The following is a 13,806-nucleotide window of genomic DNA, read 5'->3' as shown; positions in this document are numbered from 1 at the left end:
CCTTCATTGTAACCATAGTTAGCCTTCTTGAGCATGATCAGTTTGTTGTTGTGACACGCTGTGGAGTGTGTACTTGAGTTCTTTTGGATCTTGACCGGAAGGAGATTCACACGCACAAGGCTGGAGAACAGCCAGATCCCTTTATTGCTGTAAGGCGATCTGTGATTCATATCAGCATATGCTATAGCAGGTTCTGCTGCATGGTAACTCACTGTTCTTGCCCAGTAGATTGTACTGTTTATGCTCTTTGAGGAGCTGCGATGTGTGAACCCCTTAGCTACTGCTGAGGGAGATGGGGCATCCCCGGTGCTGCTGCCCCACTGAGGACAGTGCAGCTGGTCCATGTCTTGCTGGTTGATGGTGCCCTTGCTGTTATAGACCAGAGTGCGGGACAGCAGTACGACTAGCACAAAGATCCATGTGTCATTCTTGGTGTTTCCCTGGAACAAACAGCCTTGGCTCATACCAAGAAACTCTGTGCAAGGCCCCCTAAGAGTGAGCAAAGCCCCAAATCCCCAGGCCCTGAATGCCTAACCATGGGCCATGGCAGGGTCAGCTTTTTGGAGAGACCCCCACACGCGACATCACCATGTCTTCCTATAGCCGCTTTGTCTTCAACTCTTAACTCTGAGAGTCCCACAGGCTTCTGATTATTAAAGGACTCCCTGAGCTCCCCATTCCTGGTCTGCTGAAGTTTACCAGCAAGTGCTGAGGAATTTGGCAGCTTGTCAACCTCACGAGCCTTCTCCTAGCTCCTCTGGCTGTCAGCACCACAGAGACAGCTCCAGTTCAAAAGCCTGGAGCTCCCTGCCAGCCACCGGATCTCAAAAGGCCCACCAGCCTGATGGCTGCTGAGTAATCAAAGATCCAGAAAGAGAGGGAGAGTGGCTGTGAAGAGATGGTGTCCCACAAACCGTCATGGGCCCAGCCACAGACTGGCTCCAGTCCCCTGCAGACAGCCAGCATCCCAGGCAGAATGAGGGCTCTGACAGGTGAAGGCAGAGGTGAAGGATGGCAATGAGAACACCTTGAGTCCTGCCACATGCCTGGGCCCTTGAGAGCTTCCACAAAGTTCTCTGTAGGCACAAAAGGAAGCCTCTGCTTCTCCCACGCCTTCTCCGCATCACCCCGCCCTTCAGTGTCCAGGAGCACCAGCGTGTGTCCAGGCTGACAGGGCTGAGGCACACACCACAGCCAGATACCTTTGGTATGGGCCTGCATGGGGAAGGCCAGGGAGAAACCTGTGGAGGGGATGCAAGGGGCTCAGCAGTGTCAGCTACAGAGCAGGAAAATGGAGGCATCTTTGCTGCCCAGGGCCGGGACCTGTGTGGCTCCCCACCTCTCTCATCCATCCTCTCACAACCCAGCCTGTTCGTGAGGTGGGACTTGCCAGCGCAGTACAGCCCTGTGATGGCCACCACCACCACCACGGGCTGTGCAAACTATGACAGCACCTGCAGGGTCTTCTGCTGCCCCACCAGCCCCTGCCTCTGTGTGCTCTCAATCAGGCACCTGGGCACTTCTATGGAGGTTTCAGATGCCATTGCTCATGGCAAACACAGCTTGCAGAGGGGACAGTGAAACAGGTATATGAGGCCTTAAAAAAAATCACCACAGTTTGTTATCTCCATCTTTAGAAGTGAAAAGAAAAGAAGAAGCATTTTAAGATCTTCATGGACTATAAAGGGAGCAAAAGATATTAAGCCAGAGGCAGAGTCCAGCTGTGCAGTTGTAGCAGGTCAAAGGAAGCCATGATACTTATTCCATGTATTATCCTTGGGAATTACAAAACCATGTGTCAAACTCCTTGGCAAATTCCCCATTAAAACTGTTAGTCTTCCTGAGAATGATGTGCTATAACCTTGCATATTTCCAGAAATGGCTTTTGATTCTACAGCTTCCTCCTGCTTGTGAGAGCTGGCTGTACAAATAATCAGTAATCAGTTCAACTCCCCACAATCATTAGTTTTCTGTGTGCCAGAAACGCTATGCCTTGATGTTTTCTGCACTGAAGTCCCATAAGGTTCAGAGGCTTGATCCCAAGAGGAGTTATCAGGGAAATGGAAATTTTCCTTTGTTGGAAAGAAATGTGATTGTTTCCGTGACAGGGAGGACTATATAAAGGTTTCCTGACACCACTGAACAGTCCGAATTAGTCCTTTTTGAAAGTGGTGTACTGTATGTGACCAACTATACTACTATAACACTTCAGCTTTGGAAAGATACCGTATATTCAGCTAGGATTTGGAATGAAGAAAACTTATTAGAAAACCCTTTTTTGAATTAAAAAAAAGGAAAACAAACAGGATTTCAGAATGTTCTTCACTTAAAAACTAGGTAACCAACTTCTCTTGCCTCCCTCTTTCTCTCCCTCCCTCCCTTCCTTCCTCCCTCCCTCCCATTTTCTTTGCTCGCTGTCCTCAAACACACCATTCCTTTCAGTGAGCTGGTACACAGGTGGCAGCTCCAGCATCAGTACTGGCCATCTAGGTTACAACAGTTTCTAGTGTTTGTTGAAACAGCTGGGGTGGAAAATCAAGGGATTCTTTTGTGTCCCTTTCCGGACTCAGTGTCTGATCTCTTCCATTCATGAGGCAGCATCAGCTGCTGCTGCACCTTATGGAAGAGGACTCTGGGGAATGGAAATAGCAGCTCAGGACAGAAGGATAGCAAGCTACTGCTGAGTTCTTCTCTCTTTCCCTGCAGGGATGGATAACCAGACAGAGGTGAGCAAGTTCATCCTGCTTGGCCTGTCCAGCCCTCAAGGGCTGCAGCAGTTCCTGTTCATGCTCTTCTCCCTGCTCTACCTGTCCAGCCTGCTGGGGAATGTGGCAATTGTGACTGTGGTGATATGTGAACCTCGGCTACGCATCCCCATGTACTATTTCCTCTGCAACCTCTCCTGCCTGGATATTTTCTACTCCACCGTTACCATCCCCAAGATGCTGGCTGGGTTCCTCTGGGGGCACCAGGGTATTTCTTACACTGGCTGCCTAAGCCAGCTCCACTTCTTCCACTTCCTGGGCAGCAGCGAAGCTTTGCTGCTGGCTGTCATGGCCTATGACCGCTTTGTGGCCATCTGCCACCCGCTGCGCTACAGCCTGATCATGAGCCCACGGGCCTGCCTGCTGCTGGCTGCAGCCGCTTGGGCTACTGGCTTCCTTCATGCTCTGATGCACACAGTCATGACCTCCCGGCTCCATTTCTGTGGCCCCAGCCACATCCACCACTTCTTCTGTGACATCAAGCCCCTGGTGAGGCTAGCCTGCAATAGCAACCAGCTCAACCTGCACCTGCTCAGCATTGTCACAGGGAATATAGCGATAGGCCCCTCTGTCTTCACACTCTTTTCTTACCTGTACATCTTTTCCTTCCTCCGACTGAAAGTCCAGTCGAGGCAGGGGAGGAGGAAATCCTTCTCCACTTGCATCTCCCATCTCACAGCAGTGGCCTTATTCTATGTCCCTGTTATTTTTAACTATGTGCCACCTTCCTCAGGGAGTTCACCCAGGCGGGACATGATAGCCACCCTTATGTATACTGTTGTCACCTCCATCCTCAATCCTTTGATCTACACCCTGAGGAATGCAGAGGTGAAACGTGCCCTAAAGAGAAGACTTTTCTCCAGACAGTTACTAGTGCAGAAAATGTTCTGCCTTGCAGCTTGTGTGGGGTAGTAGGCAACGGACAATGCAATCAGAGGAGCTTTTGGCTCAAGAATGTCTTGTGCAGAAATCTGCTTTTCACTGCCAACAGCCTGGGTCCCTTCAGAAAAATCCTACCTACTGCATATGGCCCTGTGTCTCCTGTCTTGGGCAATATCAGTGCATAAAGATGAATATATGTTGGTGGAACAGCCACTCCCATTCCTCCAAGTGGAGAAGAGAAGCAGCTCCAGAGAGTGATACTTCAATAAAAACACCTTTTTTAGAGTGATTTACCCTCAAACGTCACTTGATCTTCTTTCTTTCTTTCTTTCTTTTGGTAGCTGAATCCCACCCCAAGTCAGAGCTGTCAAGAGAAGTCAGGACATGATTCATCTTAGCCTAAAGCCGATAGACAAGGAGGGATTCAGTTGGTTTTGTAGGGTTCATTTGGCCATGTGCAGACATGTATGTCATGCCACTTGAAATACTCTGTGTATCTCAGCTGGTGTCTCTCAGCTGCTCCAGAAAGGCACAGGTCCTGCGCCAGATCTACCAGCCCTGTATGGCTGTCAGCTATCTTAGGGCATCTGAGATGGTGCTAGACACCTATGTTTGGGCAACTGAATTCCACCTCCTTTGCCTAGATTCACAGTGGTTAAAACTGCTCTTCAGGCACTTGTCTCACAGGGAGGAAGGTACATTTGGAACCCCAAACGTAGGTGTCCTAATCTCAGATTGAATCTCACCCTTAATCTCAAAATGAGTGGGAATGGTGGATTCCATTTGAAGAAAGCTTCCAGAACTGATCCTTAGGGCTTAAAGGTAAGGTGAGCTTGGGTGATGGGGATTAAGAGTAACAGCTGGAGAGGTCTTTTGATTCTTACCTGTCCTACAGGTTTTTTTCCACATATTCATAAACTTCACCAACATGCCAGGTGTGTTTCACACAATATCTACTTGCTCAACACATTCCATGTTGAGACTCCTACCATAAGCCTTAAAAAGGCTGCTTCTAGTATTGTTGTTATTATCATTTTTAACAGTGTTATAGAATGATGATGATGATGATGATGATGATAGTAAATATTTCTATTAGGGCCTCAAGTAATCCCTCAATGCAAAATTTTCATGCCATGTGCTTGAAGGTGTCAAAAGAGATTCTTCCTCTCCTAAACAATGCTCCAGACCCGATACTGTCAGAGAGAGTGTCGCAAGGGTCCTGACCTCCTGTTCAAAGTAGGACCACTCTTTGAGTCTGAGATCTTGTAAGTGTTTTTAGGTCTTTAAGAGTTAATATCTGTTTCTAACTGGCCAAAGACAATGTGAGTGCTCCCTTGCAACCCACCTTTCTGCATGCATGCTGTATCCTTCAGCAGAGGCAATGACTTGAGCCAGATCACCTGTGCAATCCCCTTACTGTCTTGCTCCAGTTCATCCTTCTGTGAAAACAGGCTTCTTGGGTTTGTTTTTAGACATGGACTCTTTTATATGCATAATAATGCTCTATGTTAAGCTCGTCACTGTGGGTCTAAGACTACTTTCTCTAGGAGGGTGGTGTGATTTATATTTTTGTGCCTTGCTGCTGCCTCCTTCCTTGTTTACACTACTATATGCACCTCTACCTATATATACCTCTACCTATACCTAGCCACTAACTTCATAGTAGCTCTTTGTTTGTTTGTTTCTTTTTTACTGTGCGGTGTCTGCATTGATTAATGCAGTCATCTACAACAGGAGCAAAATGAGATCCCATGTTTTCTTAGGAAGTCGATTGCAAGGGGTGGGGCAAGGTCAACAAGAAGCAGCTTCCAGTTCTCTCCCAGTTGCTACTCTTTTCTTATTGTTCAACCTTAGCCAGTGCCTGTTTTTCCTAAGAATGCATTTTATGGAGAAGCAGATTACACTGTGCCCAGAGCTGCACAGTAACTCCTCTGCATATTGTTTCTGTGGCTTGTTAACACTTGCAGAACATATGGGCCAAACACTGGACTAAACTGTGAGTTTATGTGTTGGAAGGCTAGTCACCATTAATACAAAGAACAGGTGATCAGTGATGGCAGAGGAATGCCAGGAGCCTAATCAGTGCAAAGGAGCACCCAGACTTGGACATTTCTGGGGCAGCGATTATGTCCCTGGGGCCTTGGACGGGGTGTACGCTCCCAGATGAGGCCACTCGAGTGGCTCTGCTTGACAGCCTTGTGGACTGGAGGGGTTATTGCCCAAAGGAGACTGGGGAGAAAGAAGCATGAGAGAAAAGAGTTTAAAATGGACTGGCCGAGTGCAAACAGGGCAGCACGTTTGTCTAGCCATGTGCAGCACCTGATCAACCCTACCTAGCCAAGTGAGTGAAAAAACCACCAGAGTAGTGTCCCACTTCTTCTCCTCTCACGTCCTTTCAGAGAGGTCCATTCAGACCCCTTTTGTCTCTTCTCAGTGCCAGACTAGAGTCAATCTCAATAGGCTCTTCTTTCCCCACTGATTGCACCAAGCCCATTCCCTTGGCTGTGGTTTCGCTGGATGGTAGATAGGGACAGGGAGACTCTTGTTGATCCATTCATGAGCACCACGAGTTAGATGATGTGGCAGGTGGCTATTTATTAAACACCTAGATAGGCACCTTATGTAAACACCTAGCTAGGTCCCTTTTCCAGGTTAAAAAGATCCAGCCAACCTAGAGTTAGCTGGTGGTGATGACATGATCATGAGAAAGATTGCCCAATCAAGTATTTGTCCATTTATTTGGGTAAGCTGGCCCTCTGACAATTTATCCTCTGAAAACACGAACAATGTCCAGGACTGAAGTTTCTCCTGCAACTCTGGTCTTGATAGTCCAACCCAAGGGTTGTTCCAAAGACTCTGATATTTCTCAGAGTTGCCAGGTTGTATCGTATTGAGATTTGAACCACACAGTGTCCACAGATGACAACTGTTGATCATATGCATATCCTTAGCAGTTTTTATAAAGAAGCCATGACACTTCTCACCTTTCCTGGGAACCACCCCCTTGCTCCCCTCCAGGCACCTCCCTGCTCCCCAGAAAGCCCTTCCCCAGATGAGGGTGTCCACGCTGGCCTGGCCGGCTGCTCCAGGTCCCCCTCCCCTGTGCTCCCTGCAGGGCTCCGTGCAGGCACTGCTGCTCAGCAGAGAGCCAATGGTGGTGCCACAGGGCCATGAGGCGACTCCACTGTGCCCATTCTCGTGAGAGCAGGAAGCAGACCCAAGAGGATGGTTCTCATGCCACTGGCAGTCCCCGCCTCCCGTTTTATGTGGCTGTAGAGGGTGCTCGGAGGACCCAGGCAGCATTTCCGAGGGCACAAGATATGTTATGGGGCTGCACTGGAGCCAGCCTATGGCATGCCAAAGAGAGTACAAGGATGGCTCTCCAGTCTCTCTTCCCTGAGCCTGCTGGGTCTCCGCGGCCTCTCCTGGGATTGCGGAGCCCTCCTTTACCTATGCATTTCCTGATTTTGCTCTTTACCGCTCGGTGACTCCACCTTGGATGGTCTCTTGTGTTGTATGGCTCCACTCACTGCCCACCCCCACTGTATGATGTTCCCAAAAATGCTCTGAGCTCCGCTGGCAGCTTATCGCCTCTCCAGGAAGATGCTCAGCCATCACCCGCCCCAACAAACGTGTCACAGCCTCAGGAAGGTTACTCTGGGATCCTTAACCATCTCCACTGACACAGGGCCCCAAAAGTGAACCCTGAATCTAAACCTGGTTCCCTAACAGCTTACAATGGGACACTGAACACATCAACCTGAGCCCATGGAGAATGAAAGCAAAGCAACAGGCCCTTTTGGGATACCATTCCATTGCCACTTTCATGACTCCAATTTTGGAAGAAGAGTCAAGTGTACAGGCACTGCACTGAGGAAATGGCTTTACATTGCGTAGATGCTATAAGGGAGGCCAGCTGTGTCTGAGAAAACGGAGCCTTCATGTCCTCACAGGTTGCATTCTTGCCTTGGGCAGTCAAGTGCTGAAACAGAAGAGACCTCCTGGGAAAAAAAGAAGGAATGTTCCCCCAGCCCACGTCTGCCACCCCAGCCACCTCTGGCCCTCCTGCCATGCCCTGGATATTCCCACGAGCACCTCACAATGCCCGCCTCCTGCTCCTCACCAATCAGATTGCTACAGCACGTGACCTCACAATCTACAGCGCAGCCCTCACACCTTCACCACCACCTCCCTCTTGCCTGCCTCTGCCCTCTCCCCTCAGCTCCACGCCCCTGCACTCCAACACCCCACCTGCCCTGCTCTTCTTCTGCCTCCCAGGCCCCCAAGCCCTTCCAGCTCGGCTTACAAGAAGGCTGGGTGCTTAGGGGCTGCGCCAGAGCAAGTATGGCCTTAGGCTTCAGGCGTGTGTGCAGGCTTCAGGCTGTGTGCTTAGTGGGGTCAGGGAAAGAATTTGGGTGCTGGCTCAGGGTTGGGCTTGGAGTTGGTGCTAAGCATTTGTGGTAGAGGCTAGAGTTTTTGCAGAGGGCTGTGGGTTGGCAGGGGGGGTGAGGGCTCCAAAGCAGTCCAGCAACTCAAGGCGAGTGATGAGAGCTAGGGAGCAGCCTCAGGCACATGGACAGAGTTTGGGGAAGGGGACAGAGACTGAGGCTTCAGCAGAGCACTTTGGATTTCGCCTTGGCAAATCAAGAAGGGCAAGGAGGCAAGGCAGAAGGGTAGGGCCTCAGGTTACTGCTTAGGCATGGGGACGGAGCCTCCCACACCGGCTCTCCCGGACCCTGTCCCAGCTGCAGCACCATTACCTCAAGGACTCTAACCTCCCCAAAACAGGTCCTCTCTCCTGGCTGCCACCTGGCAGCCCTTCCTGTCCTCCCGCGCCTGCCTCCAGCTCCTGCCTGCTGCGCTGAGGCAACACAGAGCACCTCCTCATCAGCATCCAAGCACTGCCCCTCCAACCTGCCTCTGCTTCCAGCCCTCCAAAACCTTCCTCTGCCGCCCAGGTCACAGACCCCTTCGAGCTAGGCTTACAAGAAGGCTGGACGCTTAGAGGATGTGACAGAGCAAGTTTGGCCTTAGGCTTCAGGCATCCGCGCAGGGTTTAGGTTGGTGCTTAGTGGGGACAGGGAAAGCTTTTGGGTGCTGGCTCAGTGTAGGGCTTGGTGTTGGTGCTCAGGGTTTGTGGTGGGGGCTAGAGCTTTGGCAGAGCGCTGTGGGTTGGAGTCGGGGTGAGGGCTCCAGCCCAGTCCAGCACTTGAGGCAAGCGATGAGGTCTTGGGATCAGCTTCAGGCACAGGGTCCTAGTTCGGGGAACGGGGCAGAGACTGAGGCTTCAGCGTAGCCCTTGGGGTTTGGCCTTGGCGAATCGAGGGGCCTCACCACTAAGATGAAGCCCTACCCTTCCCCCTTCCCTCCTTCCCGTCCTCTACTCGCTAGAGGTCAAACCCAAATGGCTATGCTGCAGCCTGAATCCTTACCCCCTACCTTCACTCTTGCCCTGTGTCTGAAGCTAAGGCCTAGCCCTCATCGCTTGCCTTCAAGTGCTAGGGCAGGCTCGAGGTCTCACTCCCACACAAACACACCCCCGGGGCCACAGGATTTGCCCATTCCCAAAGCCCTGAGCAGGAACAGGAAGGCCAGCACTCAGCCATCACCCAAAAGCTTTCCCAAAGCCCAGCAACTGCAAAGCGCAACCTCCCCACTGATGCCTGAAGCCTAAGCCCTATGCTGCTCCCGCAAAGACCCTAACCCTGCAAGCATCTTGTAAGCCTAGCGCCAAGGCATTTGGGGCCTGGGAGGCAGAGGCAGAGGCCTGGCAGGGCTGGTGTTTGGTCTTGGAGTGCAAGCGCCTGGAGCTGAGAGCAGAGGGCAGAGGCAGGCGAGGGGGAGCTGCAAGTGCAGGGGTGAGGGCTGGGTTCTTGGCTGCGAGGTCACTTGTGGTGCAGGAAGGTGCTTGGTGGGGAGCAGCAGGCTGGCATTGTGAGGTGGTGCCGGGAAGGGCGGGGTCATGACAGGAGGGCAGAGAGGTTGGGGGATTGGTGAGGCAGTGGCAGGTTTTGGGGGAGAGCGCTTGAGTGCTGATGAGGAGGTGCTGTGTGTGCGCTTAGGTGAGCAGCCTGAAGCTGGAAGCCAGTGTGGAAGTACATGAAGGGCCCGGAGCTCTTGGCCAAGAGACAGCAGCTGTGTTGGGGAGGTCAGGAGGCTTCAGGTACTGGGGATGCCACTGGCACAGGGCCTGCGAGAGCTTCTCTGCCAGGGCCAGACCTGAAGCCTCACCACTAAGCTCAAACCCTACCCTTCCGCCTTCCCTCCTTCCCCTCCTCTAGTCGCTACGTGTAGGGGCAGACAGTGAGGGATCAGGGAAGACAGAGTTAAGGAGCCAAAGGCCATGGGCTGAATAGATAGCAGTATGGGAACATAGGGAGTAACCGCACAGAATGAGGGAGTGATGATGGGAACATGACCTTCGGGCAGGTATAATGTGGCGCTTGCAAAGAGAATAGAAAGTACCGTAAATCACTGTGGGAAAGTATCTATCCAGGGTAGAGCTTATATATAGGGCTGGCTTGCTTGAATAAAGTTGATTCTGATCCAGCACATCGGAGTCCGTGAATCAGAGCACCACAAATGGCGCCCAAAAAGGGACCGAAGACTGACTTTGTCCAGGGCTGTAGAGGCAGCGGTTAGCTGAACTGGTGGCGGAGCCCGGCTGAACAAAGAGCTGCTGAAAGGAAGCAGCATTGCGCACAACAGGTTACCTACCACTGGACGGAGGTAAACAGCCGGGAACACATGGGAGCCATGGGAAATGGAATCTCCCCGCAAGATAGGTCCGTGCTAAACGTAATGCAAAAGACTTTGAAACAGCACGGCAGAGAGATGCCCCCTCAAGATCTCAAAATGCTATTAGTGTGGGCACGCTCGAACTGTCCTGAGGTGAATTCCAGTATGATTTATAGCCTCGGTACGTGGAACTCAATCGTAGTTAAGCTGTGGGATGCAGCAACAAGAACTGATAAGACGGTGGCAGGACTTTTAGCCCCGTGGCGTACCATGCTTGAGACCCTGAAAGAGCATAGCAAGAAGAAAACACAGGGACCGGAGGCACCCGCAGCCCCCACAGCACCTCCATCAAGCGACACGGTGGTGGGGGCGGTGGGTGGACGGGACTCCCCAGGAAACAACCCAGACAATCCATTTGACCCAGGGCCATGTCTAGAGTCACTGTGACTGGTGTGAGTGTGAACAGTACTGTGTGTGAGAGTGCGTATAGCCTGGGAACCGACCGGGGCACCCGTTGGCTGATGAAGCCGCCTGCTGCGAAGGGACAGCAGTCCTAGCAGTTAAAGACTCGGGTGGTGTGAGTGCAGTTCCCAGAGAGTGAGAGAAAGAGTGTGTGTGATCCCACCAGCCACAGGGGCTGGTGTTACTGGTAAGGAAGTGCGCTGCCTGACTTGCTTGAGATGCACTTTTCAGAAACTCAATACAGGAAATAATTTCGGCATAGAAAAGAGGACACCCTTAGCCGAAATTTTGGAAAACCGGAGTAAGATTGATGGGACCCTAGGCAACCACTGTCGGGGCCTCTCATCGCCAAACGATCATCTGGCGCCATCGGGTCAGTTCGCCTGGGATCTTTGGCACTGAGAGGCACTGAGAAGGTGAGTCTTAAATTCCTGCCTAAATTCTAAATTCTGGTCTGGTAACAGTGCACTGTAAGGGGTAGGCAGGCTGGCCACCGTAAGGCGTACCAGGGGATGGGTGCGAGTCCCATCCCCAGGGTTTGAGTGGGTTTTAAGTCCCAGCTTGGTCCGGCTGGAAAGGGGAGTGCGCAGCCTGATCAGCATAAGGTGCACTGCAAGACTGTAAAACCCTCGCGCAAATACTGCTAACAGCCACTCAATTCATGATATGGACTAGGCAGTGGCGACGATTCGCAGAGACTTTGGGACTTGGACTGTAAATTATTGAACTGCAGCTGTCTAGAGGTAGCTGCTTAGCACAACTTCTATAAAACTTGCTTAGCATGTGTAGCTGAAATTGCTGGAGCCTTAGGCTGCACTCCTAGTTCAGTGAGAAAGGAGCCCGGAGCTGGTGGAGGCTGGAAAGATAAGGGAGTTACAAGCAGTCTGCATTCCTGCACTTCACATTATGAAAGGGAGGATGCCAAGGCTTTGAAATAAAGCCTGCTTGGGCGCCAGGACCCTGGGAAGCAAAGCCTCCTCTCACTGCCGGGACAGTGTTAATTAGGGGGGTCTGGACTATCTGCCCCATCATCTGGAGAAAATGCGAGGCGACGGCGGCTTTGGTTCTACAGGGCCAGCCCAAGTCCTGTGGTCCCAGAGGGTCTCTGTGAGACGCCCCTGTTATCATTGTACCCTCAAACACTCCACCTTGCAGCAGGAAATGCAGCTGGAGGGAATCATGGACACCAGCACCGATGTTACCATTATTTCAGTGACCGTGTGGCCCCCCTCATGGCCGATGACCAAAACAGCGGCCGCGGTCACGGGCATCGGGGGGGCACTTTCCCGGCGCAGAGCCAACATAATATCTTGCTCACGGGACCAGAGGGCCGGGTGGCGACAGAAAAGCCTTTTATCCTTCCTAGCCCAGTCACTCTCTGGGGCAGGGACTGCCTAGCGCAGTGGGGCCTCCAGTTACACTCGGATTTCACACGGGGGCTGCTGACGTGCAGCTTACCTGGCTGACTCACAACCCGGTTTGGGTTGATCACTGGCCCCTATCTAGGGAAAAGCTGCATCATTTACAGAGCCTAGTGAACGAACAGGTAGCTGCAGGCCATGCTGTCCCCTCCACTAGTCCGTGGAACTCACCTGTTTTTGTCATTCAGAAAAGGAGTGGGAAATGGTGTCTGTTGCACGACTTGCACCGAATAAACGCAGTAATCGAAGATAAGGGATCCCTACAACCAGGACTCCCGTCCCCTACAATGATCCCACAAAAATGGGCATTAACAGTAATAGACCTCAAAGACTGTTTTTTTACGATCCCCTTGCATCCGCAGGATGCTCCCAGGTTTGCTTTCTCGGTTCCCTCTCTTAATGTCGCAGAGCCTCATTGCCGATACCATTGGACTGTGTTGCCACAGGGAATGAAAAATAGCCCTACTATCTGCCAAGCTTTCGTGGCAAAAGCACTGACGCCCGTCCGGCAGCAGCATCCGCAGGCAATCATATATCACTATATGGATGACATCCTTGTGGCAGCCCCCACAATAGACTCTATGAAGGTGGTATTGGAAGCTGTCACACGTCAAGTGACTGGCTGGACTTGTAGCACCGGAAAAGGTGCAAGAGATGCTACCTTGGAGGTATTTAGGGTGGTGCATCACTGAGCAGACTATTATGCCACAAGAGCTAAAATTGTGCGTTAAGATAGAGAACTTGCACGATTTGCAACAGCTACTAGGATCCCTCAATTGGCTCCGTCCTGTGATAGACCTGGCCAACGAGGAGCTTCACCCGCTTCTCTCTTTGCCAAAGGGAGATCCCGCTTTAACTTCCAAAAGAACCCTCTCCACCGATGCAGAAAGGGCGCTACAGGCTGTTGCGGAGCGTCTTGCTGCTCAGAAAGCCCACCGGAGGCTGGAAGGTGTTCCGTTTGGTCTGATCATTTTTAATTCTACATACCAACCTTTTGCACTCCTAGCCCAGTGGGACCTGAGTCAGCAAGACCCCTCAGTGATCATTGAATGGCTGTTTTTACCACATCAATTCTCAAAACCAGACACTTTGCAACCCGAGTTGATCAGTATGCTGATTCAAAAAGGCGTGGATAGAATGATGCTCTTGGATGGCCAGGATCCTGGAGACATTTATCTACCCGTGGACCTCAAGCAACTAGAGCGGCTTTTGAAATAGTCATTGTCATTCCAAATTGCCACAGAGGGTTTTGCAGGTCAATTTAGGATCCATCTACCGAAGCACCCGCTTTTTCAAACGCTACCGAGTCTTCCTGTATTTAAAGGCTCGAAACTAAGCCCCACCCCTCTGCAGGCACCGACAGTCTTCACGGATGGCTCTGGCTGCACAGGGAGACCTGTCATTGTTTGGCGATCAGAGGTTAACGGCCCTTGGCAGCAAGATGTCCAGGTGGTCCAGGGGTCTCCCCAAATTATAGAATTAGCGGCAGTCGTCCACGCCTTTCGCCGATGGACAGCAGATCTCAATATAGTCACAGA

At 51.6% G+C, this 13,806-nt stretch overlaps 1 protein-coding gene across 1 annotated transcript; it reads left to right on the top strand.

The window, feature by feature from the left end:
• The first annotated feature begins 2,708 nt into the window (after positions 1–2,708).
• On the top strand, positions 2,709–3,677 carry LOC135327035 (olfactory receptor 12D1-like). Its single transcript, XM_064504655.1, has one exon. The coding sequence runs from the start codon at positions 2,709–2,711 to the stop codon at positions 3,675–3,677; it is 969 nt and encodes a 322-aa protein (XP_064360725.1).
• Positions 3,678–13,806: the final 10,129 nt, after the last annotated feature.

The sequence above is a fragment of the Dromaius novaehollandiae genome, unplaced genomic scaffold (assembly GCF_036370855.1).
Source record: "Dromaius novaehollandiae isolate bDroNov1 unplaced genomic scaffold, bDroNov1.hap1 HAP1_SCAFFOLD_45, whole genome shotgun sequence".
In the NCBI taxonomy this organism is placed as follows: Eukaryota; Metazoa; Chordata; class Aves; order Casuariiformes; family Dromaiidae; genus Dromaius; species Dromaius novaehollandiae.
Note: the sequence above shows the minus strand (reverse complement) of the source record. Positions and strands in the feature narration are given on the sequence as shown.

Coding starts and splice junctions, on each gene's coding strand:
- LOC135327035 (XM_064504655.1), top strand. CDS start 2,709: ATGGATAACCAGACAGAGGTGAGCAAGTTCATCCTGCTTGGCCTGTCC.